Below are 24,709 nucleotides of genomic sequence, written 5' to 3' on the forward strand. Positions count from 1 at the left end.
AAAGCCATTCTATGGTCCTGACCCTCATGATAATGTAACATATACATATTTATGTGTGTGCTCAGAGGTGAAAGTAGAAAGATAAATTACAAGATATACAATGGCTCTTCTGCACTTACATATAAGAACTGTAACGAAACTATAATGTACTTCTACATTAACAGCAACGCATGCCTGGTTTGTCTCTTTTCTTTCTTTTCTTTTTTTTTTGGTCGGTCGTGGGGCTTGAACTTTGGGCCTGGGTGCTATCCCTCAGCTCTTCAGCTCAAGGCAAGTGCTCTACCACTTGTGCCACAGCACCACTTCTGGTTTTATAAGTGGTTGATTGGAGACAAGAGTCTCATGGACTTTCCTGCCCAAGCTGGCTTTGAACCGCCATCCTCGGATCTCAGCCTCCCAAGTAGCTAGGATTATAGGCATGAGCCACTGACGCCCGGCCTGTCTCTTTTATTTCAATCTCATTCCAGTTTCTGGTTCCATAAGGAAACAAATATATTCAACTGATGAATCGTAATAGACTGAAGTTCATATTTGTAATTAATTTATCCACTAAAAGACCAAGTTTGGTTTTTCCTACCAATTTTTCCACAGTGTGAAAAGAAGTTTAGTATTTAAACTTCCATGTAATAGTTTGTCAGAAGGTCAACCACTTACTCAAAGCTGAAATGGTGAAATGCAGGATTGATTATGAAACTCTTCTAACCTTCTGTCTAGAGACCATCATTATCATAATTATACTTTAATTTTTGCTATAAACCAAATATAGAAATGGGTGTCAAAAAGGATACAACAGTGACTATAGACTATCAGAGATAGAGTGTTTTTTCTTAGACATAAGACTATAGTTGAATCTAATCATCTTGAGTAGAGGACATAGCTGAACTTGTATTGTGTTTCTTATTGTTTTTCAAATTAAAAAAAAAAGGAAAGAAAAGGATCATGGGGTTTCCAAGCAAGAGTACTACCAAAATAGATATTTAAACAGTGGGAGAGGAAGACAGAAATAAGGAAACCAGCCCTGACAAGAACACTCTTTAATTTTGTAAATGTGATGTGTGCTTCTGCATGGACATAGGGCTAATTATTTCCACTAAGATGCTGTTATAAAATAGAAACACTCAAGAGGCAGCTTTGTGCGTTTCTTTTTAAACCAATGCCTGGGATGAGTGATTCAGTGTAATGGAACACAATCATCTCTGAGCCAAGGACTCATGAAGGTCTTAGCAAACAAATCACAGTAAAAGGCTACTTCTGGGATCACGGTAAGGTACCACAGCAAGTACCTGCCTCCAGGCTTCAGCACAATCAACAATGCATGGCACTCTTCTTCAGTTCCCTATTAGGAACTGTTATATACTCAGGTATATACTCAGAGAACATTCAAATTGGGACAAGTCAAGACAAGAAGATGGTGTTTAAACTCGGGGCTCTGTGCTTGCTACCATTTGAATCAAAACTCCACCACTCTATTTTATTTTTCAGATAGGGTTATTTTTCACATGGAATTTCATGCCAGGGAATAGCCTTGGACCAGAATCCTCATTCAGTCTAGGTTACAGGACCAAATCACTCATTGTGCCTGACCTTGGCCTGCAGTTCTCTAGACCTTTACCTTCTGAATAACTGAGAGGAATGTATCACCAATCCCAGCTGAAATGGATATTTCTTGTGTACAAGTTTTGTAGGAGGTATAATGCAAGGAAGATTTTTTTTAAGATAAATTTCCAACCTTTGATTGCTATATTTCATATAATTGAAAACAAAGTCTAGGGATAGGGCTAGTTTGTAGGTCCTGTGTTCAATCCCCAGTACCAGAAACAACAAGGGGAAGAGAGAGAAAAGAAACAGCAAATAGAGGAGAAGGGGAAGCAGGAGAAGAAGGAAGAATGGAAGAGTGAGAAGAAGAGGAAGAAGAGAAACAGAAAGAGAAAAGTAGGAGGGGAGGAAAGGGAAAATAAAATCTAAACGCAATTATGCTGATCACATATGACAGAAACATTATCCTTTTTAAATGAAAAAAGTCATATAAATGTGATTGTACGCAATATGAAAATTAATGGCTCCCGTTAAATCCAGAGCATGTAGCTCTGAGTCATCTAAGCATGTTTTTGCTCCCACCTTAAAGTTGTTTAATGTCTAGGTCCCCTGACAGACTCATTCAAAACATGGACATTGTAAAGAAGGAGAACCTTTTTTTTTGTTTACATTGAAATAGGCATTTTGCTCATTTTCTCTTACTGTATTACATTTATGATCTTCCACATGAGGTTTCTATAGTTTTGACTTTTACCATAGCTCTCAAAGCCAGCACCAATAAGCAGACAACACAGATATATAGATAAATTAATCTACCAACAAATCATAGTACCCGAGAATACAGTGAGAGGAAGGTGTCCCTACCCATCCCTATCCATCCCTATTCTCTTTCTCAACAGTCAGTGCTCCATTTCTCTCATTTCTCGAGATACCTGGCCTCCAAACTGCAAAGTCTCTTGTCCACAGGGACAATCTGCCTCCTCACACAGTATTAGCCTGTTGCAAATTTCATCTCCCAGGACCCTCCATGTTTGGGATTGTACAGAATAACATAAAATATTAAAAATTTAATTACTAATTAATCTCCCCTGCAGTTGCTCATGGCTTTTGCATGCTAGAACATGTAGCACAAGAGAATAGAAGATCCTCAGCCCCACATTATTCTACTATGATTACACAGCATCCAAGCCCTTGGGCCACATGAATTCCTAATAAAAAGCCTTCAGTACAATACATACTCCCATGAAATAATTTCTAAGGTTGTCTCATACTTCCTTAGGCTGGCTCTATGATAGGAACCCAATGAAAGGAACCCGATGTGAGAGCTCTGGAATTCCCATGAAAAATGTGTCCCATGATCACACCAAACCTAGTGTTTAGATTCCATACAGGTAGAGAAAACACAATCCTTTGTATGTGTTTTAAATTATCACTGCCAAGAATAAACATCCTTGAGAAAGGATGGGTCAACCTTCAAAGAACCACATCTTTAAAGCAAACTCTAAAGCTTGATGATGGTGGTTTGCACCTATAATCCTAGCCTCTGGAGGCTAGAATCTGAGGAATAAAGTTCGAAGGTAGCCTGGGCCAATTAAGTCCACAGACTCTAATTTCCAATTCATCACTAAGAATAATGAATAACAATAATAACAGAAATAAGAGTTGTGGCTCCAATGATAGAACTCCAGCCTGAAGCAAAAAAAGCCAAGAGAGAGTGCAAAGCCTTGAGTTCAAGACCCAATACCAGGACACACACACACACACACACACACACACACACACACCAGAAAGGAGGGGAGAGATGGAAGAAAGGAAGGAGGAAGGGAGAAAAGAAAAAGAAAAGAGACTCTAAACGTATGCTAAGAAAATGAAGTGCAAGGATTGCAGGATTCTTCCATGAGCCAACATGTTATTCTTGTAATCCCAAAGCAATATTGTCTCTCTGAAAAAGGGGAATGGATTGCAGTTTCCAACCTTGTTTTGGAAATAGTTATTACAAAGACTCTCAGACTGGTGATGTACCAGTCCATGTCAATGGAAATCTTTCTAGAGAGGCAACCCAGAGAACTGAGAAGTCAATGCTTTTAAGTAAGTTTATAAAACCTACCAAACTATGTCTCATTTTATACCTGTGTCTAAAATCTCTTCGAATATTTTCATATTAGTTGAAAGGGGAAACCTCACTGTTTTTCGTTCTACTACCTACAGAAGCCTTCATTTTTTTTTTGACAACAAAAGTTTGGGCTTTGTCTATAAATCAGTTAATTTTCTGTCATCAGGTGAATGGCCTATAGCTCAATTCAATTTGAATACTATGTACCTAGAGTTACTGTAGTCTCATGCACACTGCTTATAGGCTCATACTCTGTACCTCCCCCGCACGCACAAACTTCACAGATCAGTTTCAAGGAGTAGGCTAACAGGTCACCCATATTTCTCTCTACTTAGCTGCAAATTGGGTATACTAGCAAAATTATCCAGTTTGATCATTTGCAAGAATGCCTCCTGGAAATGAAGGGATCAACTGTTTGCACTCCCTGTGTGTGTTATAAAGGCTATGGTAATGCATACAGGTGAACAGGTTCATGAAGAGCTAAGTGCAGCAGGTCCCAAAGGATAGAAGATTCTATTTAGGTTAGATTGAGATAAGCCCCCTCTTGGCACACAAATATATATTCGTTTATCCCCTAGGATCCCCCCCTCTCTCCTTTTTTAAGAATCTTTGGCAAGAGGGAATGATTTATTATTACTTCACTATCTGGGGCCTCCCCATCCTCGGCGGGGGCGGGGGGCGGAGAGGGTGTGAAGTTATAAATTATTATACTCATGGCTTAGTTTTTGTGCTGATTAGCCAAAGCATTCCAACTACCATTCCATTATTTTGAGATGTCTTCTGCCACTCAGGAAATTGTGAGAATGAAGGGGGATGGGAGAAGAATGTGGCGAGAGTTCATTGTATATACCATAGAATTGAGAAACAGAAGGGAAGGGGTGGGTGGAAGGGGGATGAAAATGTTGAAGTGGGGATACAGATCATGATGCATCGAGGTCATAATCTGCTTTGCTAAGTGGCAAAAAAAACCTTAAATTAAGATAACTAAGGAACAGGGTGGCCTGGGAATGTTAAGAGGGGTGAAAATGATCAAGATACCCTGCATTCATAAACTGCTTCCGTGTATGGCAACTCCTTTATACTTAATGATAATAAAAATATTCTAAAAAAAGAACAAAAGAAATAAAAACATCTCTAGGTCTGTAATCACATTTAAAAACAATTAAATAATATTGAAAGAAAATATGTTCTCTTGCCCTTATCAATGAGCAAATTACAAGGATTTTTAAGAATACTCTGTTAGGCAGAAATGGGAGACAGGGATCGAAACACAGGAGAGTATCCCACTGGTCCAAACAAGGATAGTGAAACCCCACTTGATCTTCTTAAAATCATTTTGGTTGAAAAATTACTAAATTCTTAGTTGCTACAAAATGTTAAGAAAATAGACGTGCAATGAGTGATGTTTCAATATACACTAATCCATAGTGTCAGAAATTTTTTATTGACCCTTTTGTGCTACACCTAATCTTTTTGTTTTTATTCCAAGACATATTTTTTAAAAAGTACCATAAAAGAGAGATAAGTGAGGGGAAAAAAAAACGAATGGCAATGCTGAGGGGGAGGAAAACTTACTAAATGTATCAGTATGTCATGATTCAGATAATTTTTTTTAAGGTAACATTCACTTGCTTCTAACTGAGCCTTCATTTGAAATGCAGTAGCCTTCCCTTCTCTGGGCAAACATTTTCCATCTGTAATGCCAGAATACAGCTGCAAGAGGTGGGTGGCTCACTGAAGCTCTTATATTCTGTCTATGAGCATCTTGGATCTATACCTGACTTCACAACCACCCTTGAATTTCCACATCTGTCCTTCTAAAACTATTGCCTGATATATGCATTCTTACATGCTTAGGCATTTTAATTTCAACTATTAAGGTATTTGAATTGACTAACTCCAGGCAGCATCATGAACTATATTCTTCCATCTCAAGTAAACTTTACTGAAAGTGTTACCACCCAAAACAACTTCAGCCAGAGATACTGCTGGTGTGCACTCTACAATTCTCCTCCTTGCTATAAGGGCCTTTGAGAAGCAAAAGGGTTACTAGGTACTAGTTACGTTTGACTTTGCTCTCTGCCATTTCCCTTGTGACCCACATACTAACTTATTTTCCAGACATGTCAATACCTTTGCAGCATGCCTGTGTTTCCTCATCCCTGTTATCTCCTATCTTGAATCCAACATCTATTGCAAACACATACAGCAAAGTGAATCTAAATGCTTCGATCTGCTCTATGAAGTACTCCCTGGCACAAGAGGAAACTAAACATAATGTTGAAACTTCTGCTGTTATTTCTTTTATTCTGATTTGAACACGTATAACCTTCTCCTGTGTAATTCTGATGATTTTGTTCATCTCTCATTATAAGATTAGGAATTACTCCAGGATAAGGATATTTTAAAACTAACCTCTATTTCCGACCTACTCCAGAGTAGAATCTCAGTATATGTTAACTGAATGAATAAAAATAAATAAATAAATAAATTCTGGGGAAATAAGTCATATGGCCCAAATAAAAATGTGAATTAATATGAGGCCAGAAATAGTACTGGGAAATTAGAGACTGGAAGACATTTCTTTGAAAAAAAGCAGGCAAGCTAGTTGCCTATGGCTCATGCCTCTAATTCTCAGGAGTCTAAGACACAGAGGATTGTAGTTCAAAGTCAACCCAGGCAGAAAAGTCTGCCAGATTCTGTCTTCAATCAACTAGCAAAATACTGTACTAGAGGTGTGGCTCAAGTGTTAGAGTGCCAGCTGTGAGTAAAGAAAGCTCAGTGAGGTCTTCAAGTGGAATTCAATCTTCTGTATTTGTGCATGCACATCCCCCCGCCCCCCCAGACACCCACACACTCAACAACACAGACAAAGCAGGGGAATACTTCAACAGTCTATTTTCACAAGTTCAGACATTTTTCAGATTTGTTATGCTCCCTGGAACCTCTCTGGTACAAATGTTATGCGTATATATTATTTTCCCCCACATCCATGAGTTAAAGCAACCTTACAAAGGTGATTCATAGGCCAACTGGGGAAACACAGGACATATGCTTGACTAATGAGAAATCATAGACCTCCTAGCCTACTTTAGGTAATCAAGTGATTCACCAGGTTTTGAAATTGAAATTTGCTTTGTTCAAAACTGGAAACATCAAAGTTGAGCATTAGTAGTCTACATTTCTAGGATTTTTCAAGTACATTTTAATTACAACACAACATAGTTTACTGCATGCATCACTTTCTTGGCACATATTTTTAATATTTAGTGTGTGATTATTGTTCTCACAGCATATAATTATATTAACCAATAAACACTAACGCATCTAATTCAGTTCCACTAGAGTGAGGATAATTCAGAAGGGTGAGCTGTATCTACTAATTAACTCTTGCTTTCCTAAACTAGGATAATTTAAAGGAATAGAATGGATCATCCTTTTTATTCTGACTAAAACAAGCACATTAGAAATAGATTTAACTATAATGATGAATTTATTTTACCCCAGGGTGATCATAATTATTTTTTAAACCTTTGGAATGTTTTCTCTTTTGTAGTAATGGAACATTGTCATTCATATGACAAATGTCCATGGTAAAACATTAGAAAAGTAAATCAGATTGGCATCCCTAATCTGGTTTCAGCACTGACACAAAGAAAACATCTGAGGGGCTGGGAAGGTGGCTCAGTAGTAGAGCGCTTGCTTTGCATGCATGAGGCCCTAGGTTCGATTCCCCAGCACAACCTAAGCAAAAAGAAAAAAGCCGGAAGTGGCGCTGTGGCTCAAGTGGTAGAGCTCTAGCCTTGAGTAGAAGAGCTGAGGGACAGCACCCAGGCCCAGAGTTCAGGCCCCACAACCAGACTCCCCCCCCCCCCAAAAAGAGAAAAAAAGGTAAACATCTAAATTCAAAGTCTAATCAAGCTGACATAACAGTCTCATGGTCAAAGACAAGCCTTAAGATTCCAGTCCATGAAAAAAAAAAAAAAAGCACACATTTTACTTAAAGGTTGTGATATCTCTAGGCTGCTCAAATGTGAATATATGTGGAAGTGCATCATAGCAGTACATCTTACTGCTATGCAAGTACCAGTGATGATGAGTCCACGAACACAGGAAGAACACTCAAGCAATAACGTTGATGTTGAATAAACCCATTAAAATATAGTCAGTTAGGAGAGGCATGTGCAGACATAGCCTTAAAAAATGAAGGCTACATTAAGTGAAAACCTTACAGCATAATCTTCTCCCATATATATATTAGGTAGTAGGCCTGTATGAAAGAAAAATCAATAAATAAAATAGGAAAAGTCCGGGTTTAGTGAAACACACATGTAATCTTAGCAGGATTGTGACTATACAGCAAGTCCTATGTCTTAATATGTGTCTTAGTCCCAGGGCAGTCAGTGGCCTTGCTGTCCTAACAAATTAACCTAAAGGTGTTTGATTGGAAGGAATTATAAAACTGACAGACATCAGATAGTGAAGTAAGAATTCTACTTGAAGAGTAGTTCTTGAACTTGAGCAAATCCTGCATCTTTGAAAAATAGGCTTTGTTTCTTAAGTTTCTATGCAGAATGAATTTGAACTTTCCTCTCCTTGAGAATGTTCAAAAACTCTCCATTATCTACAAAGGAGAGACTGTCATCCAAATTTGTCCACATTTGTTAGTAGGAAACCATCCATTCCCATAGTCACTCTAGGCCTTGATCATTTTCCTTTGTGTCTTCAGATGCTTCTAGTTCTCTTGTAGTTCTCCGAACCATCCACTGTTCTACCCAAGTCCCAAGCTTTTCCCGAATCTCTATTATTTTTATTTTTTTGTCGGACATGGGGCTTGAATTTTGGGCCTGGGTGCTTTCCCTCAGCAATTCAGCTCAAGGCTAGCACTCTACCACTTGAGCCACAGCACCACTTCTGGTTTTCTGGTGGTTAATTGGAGATAAGAGTCTCATAGACTTTCCTGCCCAGCTGGCTTTGAACTGAGTTCCTCAGATCTCAGCCTTCTGAGTAGCTAGAATTACAGAAGTGAGCCACTGGCACCTGGTGCCACTCCCCATTTTTTTAACAACTCCATCCACCCTTCTTATTGCGTTTATAAGTCTTCTCACAAGAATTTTTCGATTGACAATGAAAAAAAAAGAATTTTTCGATTCTCCGACTGTGAAGAATATATTATACATATTCCTTATGCTTTGGCCCAATCAGCCATAGATTAGATTTTACACCCTGGATGATATTGGAAGACGATCCCTGAGTCCTGTAAGTATCTTGTCAGTCATCTTTCAGTTCTCTGCAAAAACCCTATGCCTGTTACATATTAGCAACTCAGAGCATTTGTACTGGAACAAAGTACATTTTTACTGTTTAACCAAGAGCAGAAAGATAGCTAAGGGAGAACTAATCACTAGTACTTTTTACAAGGTACACAGCAAAGCAGCCTATCCCATATATGTATAGTACAGGAAACAAAGGTATGTCTAAACCAGAAAATACTACAACCTATGTACAGCTTAGTAGTGGAGTGGAATGACTGAGAACAGAGAAGCAACACTACTATTTAATTTATAAAAGGCACCACTGTTAATAAAGTAGCAGCTGCTCAAAAACTTGAGTAGTATTCAGAGCAACAAGTGCAATGTCACCTAGTCAAGCAGACATCACTTAAAACAATGATGAAAGTACTTGTCCAATTATTTGCATCTAAAGCTCTGATGGCTGTCTCCTAAGGATGCAGAAACTGAAACAGATTTGCCAGAAAGATAAGGGATAATGACTTGTAGTGGGCTATCGGCTACTGACATGCTATTTGCTAAGCTCCCAAGTAAACCAAAACAGTGAGAAGACAACTGTTAAACTTGTACCATTTGCACTTAGAAAGAAACCAGAATAATTGCTGTCACTTAATTCTGTTGAATTTGGGAAGAAATTGCCACATTTGAACTTCTGGTGCAAGGGTAAATGATTCACAGTGTTCATAGAAAAACAAACTAACACTAAATGTAGTCATTCTAATCAATCTCAGAAAAGGAAATAGCTTTAAAGAAAAAAATACATCACTAAGTACCTTTTAAAATTACGCATAGCAACATTGATCAAGATATATTTTACTCATAAATTGATGTGTTGAATTGAAACCCCTTTGTACAGCTACTCAAAGATGATAAAAATTAAACAGATATATACAAATATATACATAAATGACATCAACAAAATGAAAACCACTTAATACACAACACAAAAGATATAATTATGCTAAGTCATATTTGTGGGGTGCATATTATATAACTAAATATCCATACAGACCAAGACAGAGAGAAGGGCAATGAAAAAAGAACTGTTTTTAATACCAGAGTGTGTGTGTGTGTGTGTGTGTGTGTGTGTGTGTGTATGTGTGTGTGTGTGTGTGTGTGTGTGTGTGTGTTTGTATACATAACAATATTATACATTAAGGAAAATACTGATAAAAATTGATATCAGAAGTTTTTACCAGTTAAATAGAGCATACTGGCTGAAACTAAGGAAAAAGAGTTTAGACCACTGACTCTAAGATCAAGATCAAGGAGTGAAAGAGCTCTGAGAAGCAGCTTGATCATTCCAGTGGAGTGCAGCATCTGTTGTGGCCATTTGTGGCTGACCACCTGGACAGAAAGTGTAGCACTAACCTGTTGGGGGCGAGGTTTATACGGGGAGCTGCATTCCAGGTCAGCTAAGATACTGGTCAAGGAGTCAATCTCAGCATCCAAGCTAGAGCGTCTCTCCTCCAGGGTCTTGCCTCCTGGATTTCCCTGCAAAAACAATACAGATTAGACTAAATTTCCAGGGAGGTGGGGGTAGGGGAGTGGGTAATGCAAACCTGCAATCCTAGCTACTCAGAAGGGAAGATCTTAGGCTAACAGTTGGAGGCTAGCCAAGGTAAAAAAAAAAAAAAAAAGTCTCAGGGACTTTAACCAATTAACCACCAAAAAGCCCAAAATGGCCCAAAGTGGATTCATGGCTCAAGAGGTAGAGCACCAGACTTGAGTTAAAAAGCTAAGAGGCAGTAACCAGGCCTTGATTACATGTTCAGTACTAGCATGCATCCACAAGTGTGCATGCATGGACATACATACACACATACATACACACACACACACATTAAAAACAATTTCCACTAATAGCATTGAAAGTTCCACTTTATCATGTAATAGTGTGGTCTATTCCATGATTTCCTGGAGATCATTTAAGTTTTAATTAAAACTCAATCGTTTGACAGATAAAAAATATGAAGTGCTTTTTCTTAGGTCATATATTAATTTAAGCAGTTGATGAACTTACAATAAAAGAAATAAATGTCCTCATTCCTGCACTTAGCCTGATGGAAAGAACTGGGGAAGATATCACAGGCTCTTTGCATTTAGAAGCCACTGCATGAAGTGATGATATTTTATTTGAGCAAGAACAATCAAGAAAGGGAAATTAGGATTGTAGAATAAAAATAAATTGGCATTTGAAGTCGTGAAAGTCTGAAAATCTGAAGTCAATGGTATGTACATGCCAGAGACAAATGTCATGCCCAAGCAATGCTGTAAACTATCAACCAAAAAGAGACCAGTCAGGGCTCTGGCCATGGGCTACTGAGGAAACAGGCACAGTAAATGCTGATGATAAAGTTAGGGACCTTTGGATTTCATATTTTAATAGCCTCTATTTTCTAAACTTGGAATCAATAATATTGCCATTGGGCATTTCTAGGAATTGTTAGAAGGTTTGGGAAAAACAAGCCTAAAGTCCAAATAGGGATACATATAAAATGAGGTAACTCGATGATTTGAAATCAGGGTAAGGTAAAAATAATCCCTACACTGATGATGCCATAATTAATTATCTATGTGCTATTCAAAAGTCTCTTAAGACCCCAACGAGAAACCAAGTCCCAACTGGAATGAAATAATGGATAATTACTATACTATAATCAAATCCACTGAATTTTTCTCAGGAAGACAGCTATAGAATAGTGTCTAGTGTCTGCAAACATTTATCTTACTCTAAGAAGATAAAGTACCAGTAGTAATAACAAAAATATCATTAGTATATTATTTCCCATAAGCTAGTATTAAGTCTCACAAACTCTGAAGTAAATTTGTCCTTGGTGTGAATATGGGGCATCAGGCATGATGCATTCATGAGCATTGCCTGTAGAGATCACCAGTTCTCTTTTTTCCAAGTATTTTACTTACTCAGCCACCTTCTTGGACTCTTGAAACTTACTTAAATCTCTGGGTTAAAGCATCTTAATGGAATCTGGCACATTGGTTAATCTCTTGTGAAATCAGTCAGTGTGAGATAATACTTCCTGGACATTACCTACGTTTGATACATTGATAACATCAGACATCATCGCTGAAATTGAGGACCAGTCCACTTGGAGCCAAATCTAGATTGCTATTTGGCCTCTCTAGGCAATTTGGTATCCTTGTTTGAAAGCTTTTTTAAAAAACATGGATACTTTTATCACCTTAAGTAAAGCAGCTTTCACCTGATTTTCTCACTCTAGATATATTGTTTTGGACCCTCTCTGCCATGCTATGCCCTCATCCTGTTGTATCTACCATCCCAATGATGTCCATTACCACCTAAGTATTATATTGTATGAGAATCTGTCTGAGTATGTCTGGTCTCCACCCTCGGATAACATAAATTTTGTGAGAGCAAAGACCTTGTCTGTTCTGCTCCTCATGACTTTCCCAGAAGCTTGCACAAGGCCTGATCTAAATAAGGACCTGATACTCTCAGGCCTTCCCTAGGCGTGTGTGTGTGTGTGTGTGTGTGTGTGTGTGTGTGTGTGTCAATAAAATAACACAGAATGGCTTTGCCACAGACTCAGACAGCAATCTTTTTCTTATCAACATCCTCTGAGTAAAAGAAACTCAAGGTACAACTAGAATAAGTGAGTGCTTTCATAAATGGTTTTAACATGGAAGCCCAAAGGGTTCCCTACGAATGTCCACACATGTATATATATATATATATATATATATATATGTATATATATATATATATATTAGGTTAGGTAGCACAAACTTCAGGACTGTGTTGGTGAAACTGAAGTGTTTTCCTCAATTTCCTTGCATCAGCCTAAAATGGAACACTATTTGTATTTCTCTGACTCCAAGTTTCCAGTGTGACTAAACTGTTAGGCTGTGGGTCTCTGTCATACTATTGAATGTTAGGTGGTAATCATTCCATAAGAGGAGATTTCACTTCCATCCCAAAGGGCACAAATACAATAAATTGAAGCTAGAAGGGGAAAGTTCCTTGCAACATTTAAAATGTATGTGAATACTTTGAGAAATGAGACTTGGCCCCATGTGAAAAAGCATGACACTATTGTTGTGGAAGGCAACTGAGAATAATGTGAACTTGATTTTCTTGTGTGTAGACATAAAATATTACCATCAATATGAATTTAATACTCATGGACAGCACAGTATTTCTGGCAATGATGGTGAAATGAAAACTCACTAAATTCTTCCCTGGGCCATAGTTTCTTCATCTGTAAAATGAAGAGAACATCATCTCCCCTACACCTACACTAGAGTGCTGTTCCAAGATTCAGATAAGAAAATGGATGGGAAAATACTTTGTAAATCGTAAAGGGTTATAATTATGGTGATTTTCATAAATAGCATTAATTATACCAACCAGTAACTATAAATTAATAGGAATAATATAGCTATTGTTAATTATTCTTCTCCTTGAGGTAAGCATCATTCATTAAGTGTTCCCTGAGGGTATCGGCAAAGAGAGGGTATATAATCAGGTCTGCAACATCAGTACTTTACTATAGCTGAAAGTACACCAACTGCCCATGCCCTAAGTCACTGAGATAGCTAACCGCAGAGACGCCAAAGTCACAGAATTACCCTGAGCTATACAATGAAACAAGTAATTATGATGCAAAAACAGCCCAAGCTTGTAAGATTTCACCTGGTTCCCAGCCTCCTTATTCCCTTTCCCTCTAAATTGGGATGCTTCTACCCTATCAGTTATTTAGATTAGAATGATGCAATTTAAACACAGTCTCACCTAATGATAGAGGATTTTCCACAAAAACCCCCCACTACCTTACCTGACCTGATAATTTGCTTCTACATTTTAATCACCATTATGAATAAGAATAGGATGCTTTCTCGTTTCTCTTTTCTTTTTGAAATAGCTGAAATCCTTCCCAAATTCCTACTACATACCCCCCATGCCCTCTCAGTGCCTTTGCATTTATGAACTATCATCCTCTAGCCAGCCAAGGGATTCCTACAGATTTACCAAAATCACTATCACTGTGTATGAGGGTTAAATGACACACAGGAAGCCAAATAACAATTCAGAATAGTCTTCTGCCTCTTTGTCTAATGTTTGTTCCAGATAGCACATGAACTCTAATAAAGTAGTCATTGTGGTAATAACAATTCCTATACTCTTCAGCCCTAACTACAAAGATTCCATTATCTAAGTGAGGACTGAATCAAAAACAACACCTAGGACAAATCTTGTATGCAGGTTATTTATTTTGGGAAATCAATGCCAAGAAGTAGCACTCAGAGAGAATAGAACAAGTTAGGTAGAAGAGAAAAAGAAGTCAATCCAAAGGTTCTACTCTAAGCACATCAGCAATGTGGGCAACTAAGGCTCAACTACCTTGGAGTCCCCTGAAAAATCCTCTAAAACATTCCTCAGATTTTCTTACTTAAGAGATAGAAAAGAATGTATTTAATCTTTGACTAGTTTCCTACTGCCTTAAACTTGCCCATGTTTGATCCTAAAAGTAGAATGGTGGCAAAGAAAGCTCAGGACAGAAAGTGAATGCAATGCATTTCAGCTGAAAATAGGTCATGTGTGTGAAGAGATGGCTGCTGTAGCAATGGCTGACACATAAAAATAAAAGAAGAGGAGAGCTCAGATGCAAAAGTTGCTTAATGCATTACTGGTTCATATCTAAAATCCATAGCTACTTGCCCTTACTCCCTGAGTCTCCCAGCTCAGAACTGATAAGTAGTCATTTGCAAGGTTTATGGATGAGCTTTGTTTATAGTATTTTCTCTTTTTTGTCCTACTGTACTGTAGAGTGAGCACTTAATGGTGTGTAAACAAAGCAACAGAAATGTAAACTATGACTTACTATAGAAATACCTTTTATTTTCCTTCTCTCAACATTGGTACTGACATGTCTGTAGTAACATCAAAGCCTATGAGAACAGATTTGAAATTAGTTGCTCTTCTGCCATTCAAAAAAAAAAAAAAAGAAACGATGTGGTCAAGGTGAGAAGAAAGATGTGGTCAAGGAAAGAGGAAGGGTCTGACAAAGAGCAGCTGAGATGTATACACAGTAAGGAACTCAGGCAGTAGAGAGTGAATGATGGTCAGCAGCCCCACTCCTTGTAGTGAGATGTAAGTCTATGGAACATCACAGAAACAAGATTTTTAAGTCTATGCTTAACTGCCTAAAGGCTACATGAGATGTGGTGGAATAAGATACTTGAAACTATTTTCTGTGATTTTTGATGTTCCACTCTGCTAGACAGGGTGTGAAAGTGATTTTAAAAAATAGCTGGAAGAACATCTGAGTCCCTATATTCTTCTCACTCAGTGCAAGATTCAATGTTCTGTTTGCTTTCTCCACTTTCCAGTACACTAGGGACATGTCTAGGAAGGATGAATGCTGAGGCCATGGACTAGAGGGCAAGACAGTGAACATGTGAATCTGCTAGGCCAAGAGGCTGAAAATTCCCTGCAGCCAGCAGCAGATCCCATTAAACAAAAAATGGCAGCTTCTTGAATGACTACAGTGGTTGTTCTGATGGAAGTTTGTATTCCTCCTCTGTGAGTGGTACTGGAGATTGAGCCTTCAAGAGAATGTTATTCACTAAAAAGCCAACTAAATAAAATTGGCTGAGATATCCATCGCAATAGGAGCACGGATCACAAGAAACATGAAACCGTTGCACCAATGAGATGTACAAGTCATTATGTCGAAAGTGAACTTTACAACTTTGGTGGGGGAGAGGAGGATTGGGTGAGGGGGTGGGGAGAGGATGGGAAGGGATAGGAAGGGGAAACAAAGGAGGAGACACAATGCTTGATAAGAAATGTACTCATTATCTTGCCCATGTAATTGTAAGCCCTCTGTACAGTATTATCACAATTAAAAAAAAGGACAAAAAGGGGGAAAAAAGAAACATGAAAAAAATATGACACTTCCAAATGCCCACCATTTTTCTTGAATTGAATCAAATATATTGAAATGACTGAAATTCCAAAAAAACATTTAATGATAAAATACTTTAAAGAAGATTAGAACTAACTGCTGTGTAAAGGAAGTTAATCCAAGACCTGGATATTAACAATCTGGACGAGATATTCAACAAGGATACTGAGATGCTGAAAAAATAACTAACAGAAGGTTTAGGGGAAAAAACTCAATAAATGAAACTATTTTTAAAAAAAAAGAGTAGAAAGCATCATCATTAGAATAGATCAATAAAAAGAAAGACTGAGAGACCAAAGAAAAAGCCAAGGAAATATAAAGACAAATAAATATATAAAGATGTGTAACTATAATTCTTTAAAACTCTAGGACAAAATAAAAAGACCATATCTAAGATACCATGAAGTAGATTAAAGGACTGAGATACAATTTAAAACATAGAAAACCTATTCATAAAATTATACCAGAAATTTTCCTAAGTCTCAGGAAAGATGTGGATATCTAAATATAAAAGGTATACAGAACCCCAAATATATACGACCAGATAAGATCTTCTCTATATTACATAATAGACAAAATGCTGAGTACAATTCAAAGGAAGACTATTGTAAGCTTCAAAAAAAAATACAAAGTTACTTTCAGAGGCAAGCCCATGACAATCAGAAGTCTGAACAGAAAATTTAAAAACCAGAAATGCATAAAATGATTCATTTCAATCACTGAAAGCAGTAACTACAAATTACAACTAGCATATCCAGCAAATTTAGCCATCAAAACATAAAGAAGTAAAAATTGATAAGCACTTCATAAAGCAATTCAATACTATTGAAACCAGCATTACAGTTACTAATTAAAGGAATTCTACGCAAAGAAGACTAAGAAAGTCATACATCCATATCAAGGAATGTAATACAATGCATAAAGAGAATCATAGAAAAATCTCATAAACAATGTTCAATATCTCTAATCTGAAAAATAACAGGTAAAAGTCAGGGCTGAAGGCATGACTCAGTAATAAGAGTATGACTTAGGAAGTGTATAGGACTTCAATTCAAATCTCAGTACTGTCAAATGAAAATATTTCACCAGTGATCCTAGTAATCTTTCCACTCAAAATTCAATCAAAGATTGGAGTGACATGTTGTTTAGTTCTTTAATTTAGAATAAGCTCCGAGTTTCTGTTCTTCAGGTAAGATATCTCAATGAAAGTTCAATGGTGTGGGTATATCTAACAAGCATATTCAGATCAGCCATGTTTGGCAGAAATTTTACACATATGATGTATTTCCTTTCCATCTCATCACAACAGAAAGCTGCTGAGGTCAGCTGCTCCAGAATCCATAATGCCAGCTTTGATGACTTGATTAAGAAAGCATCCACCAGATTTCACCATCAACAACTACAAAGGGAGACCTTCTATAAGACACTAAATCATCTGTCAGGTGGTACTTTGAAACTGTTAATAACCTCCTTAATCTGTTCATTAATAAGACCATTTCATTCACTATTTTAGAACCCATGAATAACCTTTGTGTGGCCTGATAATGGATATAGTGATTGTGAAATGCTGAGACCAATCATTATTTGTTACCATAAACAAAGGGGCCTTGTTTTACACAAATATAATTTATTTCTAAGTACACACTTTAGCATAAAGCAGCGAAGCAGGACTGACGACAAAGTGCTATGAAAAACATCAGGATCCTAATGATTATTGGACTACAACAGTTAGAAATGGAAGGCCTTGTTCAAAGTACTAAGGAAACAAAGGACCAAGGACTAGTCAATTAAGAATCAGTCCTACTGCAGAAAGTTTATATTCTAAAATTTAGCTCATATTCAGTATCACACTGAGAATGTCCCTGAGACTGATTGACCTAATCTTTAGGCACTTCCAGTATCTAATATAACATGCTGGCACTTCATACATGAAGGGTTTTATGAGGCAAGGTTTGCAAGATACTACTTAATAATATATCTAAGAAACAATTTAAATGTACTAAAATTGTGGTTTGAGAACCATGCCCCTTGGAACTCAAGAAAACTTAAATCTGACCCTGTGTGGACCAGTAAGAGGACATCTCTCTGTGTTTCATTAGAAAAAGAAAAGCTTTGCCAATAGCTTAGGAATATAAAACAAACTCAACTTGCAAAAACTAAGAAGCTAGCAAAGTAAAACAGTGTATTGTTTGATATATAATTTTTAATTTATTCTCAATGGTACGTATTAAGTTTAATACAGAATTATTTTCACCACACTGTAATAAGTAAGGTTTATTATTCCCCTGTATCAAATATCAGTGAAAAAAAGATTATGATGACAAAAATAATAAAAAAAGTGTAACTCATTTAAGATTTTAAAGTTATTTCACATTAGTTATAGGGGGAAGTATTTCACTGTTACATTTCCACACATGTTTACAATGTCTTCCAATCAATCTCATTTCCTCTAATATCTCCTTTGCCTCACCTTGAAAAAGTGCATTTCTCATAAACAATAAAACTAAGTACATATCTAATTTATTTATTGACTAAGTACATATACATATATATGTATATATACATTTTACATATACATTATATATAGATATATAATCTATATTTGATGAAGCTAAGGGCTCAATCAATAATTTTCTTTTTATTAGTTCCTCAAAGCTTCTCTAACACATAGTGTCAAAAGGACTGTAGAGTCAGACTACAGATTTAGAACTTTGATCTGATATTTGCTGGCTTTGTGACCTTAACAACTTACCTAAGCTCTCTGCTTGCCTCATGTAGCTTCTGAAAGAATTAAATAAAATTCATCCATGTCAATGTTGGTCACATAGTAAATATCTAGTCTTTGTTATGTATATAATTTTTATTTTTACCATAGTAATAACCATGTATACTTTGAAGGCAGTCAATTGAGTAAACTTTAAAAACATTAGATCTAAAGTAAAAATCAGCTGCTGAGGACCTCAATAGATAGACTGTCTAAGCATGTCAATATTCACAACAGTACCAAGAATTAACTATGAAGAACATAATCCTACTTGTATAATAAATTACACAAAAGCACATTCAGTGTTCCACTATCTGCTCGATCCTCCCCTTCTGAGTTGTATGGAGTATGGAGTATGGGGTAAGGAGCAAGAAATTTTACTTCTGTCAAGTTTCAGGTGACTAGAGGGTGTTGTACTGGTCTCAGGACCATATTTTGAGAATAACTATCAAAGTAGATTGATAATCTACTATAATTTTATATTAAAAGCATATTATTTTATACCATGTCATTAGTGTTTCTATTTTCATATCATACTATAAAATGGTATATACTATGTATGAATTATAGTATTAATGATTCCACGAAAGTATAATAGATAATCCAAATAACAACTAAAGTATAATTAATAAAATGGAGATGGCAAAATTAATATTTAACATAATCCCAATGCTATATAATGATACAATCCATTTTGTTACACTGATTTGAATAATGTTGAGTTGAGATACACAATATTCAATGACAGCAATTCTAGCAAATATGGCTTGTTTCAAAGAAATATCTCTTGATCAAATGAGAACAAAAAAGATGGAATTTAATGGAAAAACTTTTATTGGGATGTACCTTATTTTTCCATGCATGTAACTGAAATGTTTAACCTCCCCCAAACCTACTTATTTCATCAAATGTTCCCTCTGAATCAGGTCATTACCAGTAACACTAGATTTGGTAATTCACCTGTTCTTTGTCTAATTCTCTACATCACCACTATTTTTGATCTGCCTCACACTTCTCTAACTAGTGTGTAGTCTAAATAAGGAAAGCTCTTTTTCAGAGAGTTCAGAGTAGTGGCTAACTTTACATGTACTTAGATTGTTTGTAAGATCATGTGAAGGACTTAGCAAATTTGAAAAAAAAAATCCTCCTCCTCTAAGAAGTTTTCTATGCAAAGACTCACAGAAATATATTTACAATTTTGTATTGCATAAAACGAGATCTAGACACAAATCTCCTTATCTAGTATCATCTATTTCACGTAAGGGCAGTGGGGAAAGATGGTTCAAAAAAGCCATGTTTGTAGGATTTATAATAGAGAATATGTCTTCACAAATTCAGTCAGAAGTAACAGATTGAAAAAAGAATGGCATTGAATAGAACACAAATAAGGTAACACCAGAAAACAAGTTTTCACAGTTCTGGAATATTAGAAGGAAAAAAAAATCAACATTAACCCTAAATAGTGAGATTCGTAACTGCCTCCAACAATTTCTTTATGTAACTTTATCCTTCTCAGTCCAAATGAACTCACTAAAAGTTGATAATACTTGGCCAACGCACTGACCCTGCTGTATAAGATCCATATTCTGGATCTTTTGATCTCATTTCTGAACACTGCAGTTCACAGAAGCAAGGCTGGGCATCAACCACAGGCCCATAAGCAGGAATTGAACCTAACCTTTGGCCTGTGACATAAAGATGAAATAGGAATACAGATACCTTATAAATCTCTAAGAAACATGCAACAAAACTGTCACAAGGATGAGCTACGGCCACGAAAAACCAAAAGGATGATTTGCAAGGTTAATTATTAACAATCAGAACATAGGTGGAAATGGACAGCTTATTGTGGAGAGAGTAAAATAATGGGCATATAAATAATAGAGAAGCAGAGAAACCACAGGGAGGAAAAGATGGAGAAGCCAGGAGAAGGAAAACAGGTAATGGGAGGGGAAAAAGATGGCAAGAGTTTAGTAACAGTTCTGCCCCAGACACGGTGTCAGTTATATTCATTTGCTCCTTAAGATAAACTATTCAGAGGTGCTCAAAGGGTGTCTTAACCAAAGCTATAAGCACACAGGCCATTTGCTTACAGAGATGTCTGACCCTCAGACAGCCACTTTTGCCTTCTAGAGCGCAACTATTACTTCTGTACAATGAGGAGTGTAAACTTCCAAACCCTCTTTTAATTTTTAACCTCTAATAATGTATGAGAATGCAAAGATATTTTACAAGATGCATGTCAGTATCTTTGCTGTCCACTTTCAATCAGGTCAAACCCACCAAAGTTAGAACAACTCAGAGTTGTTGGCTAAGTGGTTAATAAGGAATGGTAGACACGTGGATAAAGTGTCTGGTATGAGACAATGTACAAATTAAAAAGCAAAAACAAGTTCTTGGGGAATGAGGGTACACAAATCTATACATTCAGGACTCACGAGGCAGAAATACTATGAATTCAGGCCAGATAGAGCTACATGGAGAGATGCTTTCAAAAATTAAAATGAAAAAAAAAATGTTTTTTAAATGAAATAAAGTCAGCAGCAAAGAACAACAAAAACATAAAATCTGTACTTTTCATTATGTTTAACTATGTAACTCAGTGAATTATTTCTACTAAATTAAAACCTTTGGAATATAAATAAGGGCAATATGTATTCTTGAGGTGACTCTTACAATTTAAACACAGGTAAGACTGTATGAGAACAGCTATGAAATAATAAGAAAAATACCTGGGTTACATATTCATCACCAAAATGAGAACTTAAACATAGCCATAGTGAACTATTATTTGACAGTAAAGTAAACACATAGTGAAATGATACAGAGAATTATTCTATTTGACATACATAAAAACAGTGTTTCTTTGAGTCAGGTATAAGTAGGTAAAACCTAGGCTTACATGCTCCAAGGAATTTCCCCCAGTTACTTCCACTGACACACTCCTATAAGAAAACTTGAGGGGCTGGGAAGGTGGCCCAGTGGTAGAGTGCTTGCCTTGCATGCATGAGGCCCTGGGTTCAATTCCTCAGCACCATATAAGCAGAAAACGCCAGAACTGGCGCTTTGGCTCAAGTAGTAGAGTGCTCACCTTGAGCTGAAGAGCTGAGGGACAGCACCCAGGCTCAGAGTTCAAGCCCAGGACTAGCGAAAAAAAAAAAACAAAAGAAAAAAGAAAACTTGAAAATTTCAGGTGCAGACTGTATAGGCCAAGTACAGAAGAAGAAATGAGATGCCTGTGAATCATTCAAACATGTGGTGATAAATATATTTGGAATGTCTACAAAGATAACCATAAAATCATCTTATCTGACAAGCATCTTCTCAAGAACACTTGGAATAACACCTGTAACATGAAACAACAGAAATACTACACAGAAGTTTTAAAAAGAAGAGACAAATATACTTTGGTGATTTGCTAAGGAAACTTTCATTTGGGAGGAGGGCAAGAACATGCACAATTATTCTTTCAACCTCTGAATTAAATAGACTTACTTGTAAGTTTCTGATCCCTACTATAGGAGGCAATAAAAAAGTAAAACATAACAGAGAATTTTGCTAGTGATTGTACTTTAAAATTTCATAGAAGATGCTTTCTTCTGTTTCATTTTGATAACACAGATCTAATGAGTTGGAACATGAAAAGTTTTATTTGTATTTGTTTATTGAGAGGAGTGCAATAAAATTTAAAATGTTTAGATAGTTGGAAGTTGGATGTTCATTTTATATATGTTCATTCTTTCTCTCTCTATATACACATAATATATATATATACATATATAATTTTCAACCTTGTTTTTTAATCTTTTCAATGACCTCTCAAAATATCATTAAAAATTTTAAAAAGGTTTCAGTCCCATGTTAATTATTCCCTATTATGTAGCCAGAGCTATAAAATAAAACAAAGATATCATTAAAATGTACATAAGCTGAGAAATTCCCGTAACTACATATGGTACTGAGTGCACCGGCTAAGCACCATTCATCAGTATGTGCGGACAGAGAAAGTCTAGTAAATGGATTAGACATGATCAGTATAGAAAAAGGAAAGCAGACTCACGAAAATAGACGGTGTACTTAAGTTTTTCTTTAAAGATAGTAAAAAGAGACAATTTAGCTTGTCCAAGATAATAGCTCAATGAAGATGATGAAACACTACATCTGACATGGTAAACATACATCCCTGAAGTCAGGCATCACTTCAACAGATCATCTAGGAGGCTAATGAGATAGGAAAGTTACTACTCTCCTTCCTTGGGAAGATAGGAGCACAGGCATTGTTCACAGACTGCCAGCCTTACTTGTCAAACAAAATTAGGGAAAAAGGTCTCAGTCCTCAAGCTAGTTCACAAACCAATGCAAACACAGGAATTTCCGAAATGGGTATCAGTGACTTAGATTCATAGACTTCGCACACAGAAAATCCCTGCTACTCTCTACAGTAAGATCCTATAAACCTATAAAAAGCCAAAACAAACAAACAAAGGACCAGAAAGATGATTTGGTAATGGTTACAAACAAGTGATAAAGCCCTGCTGACAGAGTCCCAGATCAGTGCTTCTTAATCCTAGTCCTACCACTCAAAAATGGGTTGTTCAGTGCAAGATATTAGATATCTAATCTCTCCTAAGAAACTTACCAGTGAACTAATGTCAGAACATCATCAAATATTTAGAAATGTTGACCCAGAAATCTGACTCTGGTTGCCTACCCCTTGCAACCTCAGAACTTTCAGCAGTGAATAAGAAGGTACCTGTGTAAGAAAAAGTAGCAAAGTACTGACTACTTTCCGCCATAGTGAACAGGCTGACCCCGGGCGAATTGCTGTGTACTTCTAAGCATCCCCATAGCATAGTCAGAGCTCTAGACTCAAACTCTCTGCTTCCAATGAAAAGTATAACCTTTAATTGCAATCTGTCTGACATTACAAGTTTATTTTTTCTTCATTTTGGTTTTGTTGTAGATTTGTTTCCCTTGTACCCACTTGCTGGAACCGGATTACTCTGTTTCTATTTAGTGTAAGCATTATTTTGACAGTTGAAAATAAGAAGCTCAGAATTAGACAGTAACAAAATATAATTTGAAATACTCGTTTCCAAAATAGTCACTGATAACAATTTTGTAGAAGAGGCACACATTGTTTTGAGAGTCATTAGCTGATTAGTGAAAATGGAAGAAAAGAGGTGGCAGTAGCTAGATTCAAAGAAGAAGTTAGAAGATTTAAAAAAAAACCTCAAAATATAAACACCGTCTTCTCACAAAGGCTTAAGTTGGAAAAGATAGAGGTGATATTGTCTAAAATGGCAGAAATCATATTTTCTAACAAGAAAAGCTCATCAATTGTCTAATGAGCATCCTAAATGTGATCGGCATTTTCTCATGGCCAAACTTCTTGCTACAAGCCAGTTCTGTGAAACTTCTTTCCAGCAAGTGTCAGTTATCTGCTCCATGGAACCCAGCCCAGGTCACTTACCACTGGTAATAAGGGAGGAGAAAAATGCATACAGGTCCCTCTGTACTGCCACTGCCAACATAGAAGTACCTAGATTTAAAAAGAACCTTCACTGGGCACCAGTGGTGGTTCATGCCTGCAACCTTGCCACTAAGGTGGCTGAGATATAAGGATTGGGGTTCAATCCCCATCTGGAGAGGAAACTCTCTGAGACTCTTATCTCTAGTTAACCAGCAAAAAGCTAGAAGTGGATCTTTAGTTCATGTGGCAAAGCACCAGTCTTGAGTCAAAAAGATAAGGGACAGTATCCAGACCCTTATTTCAAGCCCCACTACTGGCATAATAAATAAATAAACAAATAACTCACTTTTCATTGAGTTCCTCATAGTTCTAGAGAGTTATAGACAGTACTATTCCTTCTGAACAAAAGTGCCTAGCAAAGGTCAAAATGAAAAAGAAACCATTTTAAGGCTACTCAGGTTGGAAACAGAACTGGAATTTGGGATTCCAATATTTCTCTGCAAAGCATTTGTATTTTAACATTAAGCTCAAATGCAAAACAGGTTCTCTCTACAAGCATGAAGCTGAGATTATAGGAGTCTA

General features: G+C 36.7%; 1 protein-coding gene across 4 annotated transcripts in view; it reads right to left on the minus strand.

The window, feature by feature from the left end:
- LOC122097571 (LIM domain containing preferred translocation partner in lipoma) overlaps nt 1–24,709 on the minus strand; it is a 674,686-nt gene that overhangs the window by 335,205 nt on the left and 314,772 nt on the right. For all 4 annotated transcript variants that reach the window (XM_042668165.1, XM_042668157.1, XM_042668182.1 and 1 more), the window contains one exon: nt 10,312–10,434. In XM_042668165.1, coding sequence (XP_042524099.1) covers nt 10,312–10,434 — 123 coding nt within the window. The remainder of the gene's footprint in view (nt 1–10,311; nt 10,435–24,709) is intronic.

This window comes from Dipodomys spectabilis, unplaced genomic scaffold (genome assembly GCF_019054845.1).
Source record: "Dipodomys spectabilis isolate Male_0828 unplaced genomic scaffold, ASM1905484v1 ptg000017l, whole genome shotgun sequence".
NCBI lineage: Eukaryota > Metazoa > Chordata > Mammalia > Rodentia > Heteromyidae > Dipodomys > Dipodomys spectabilis.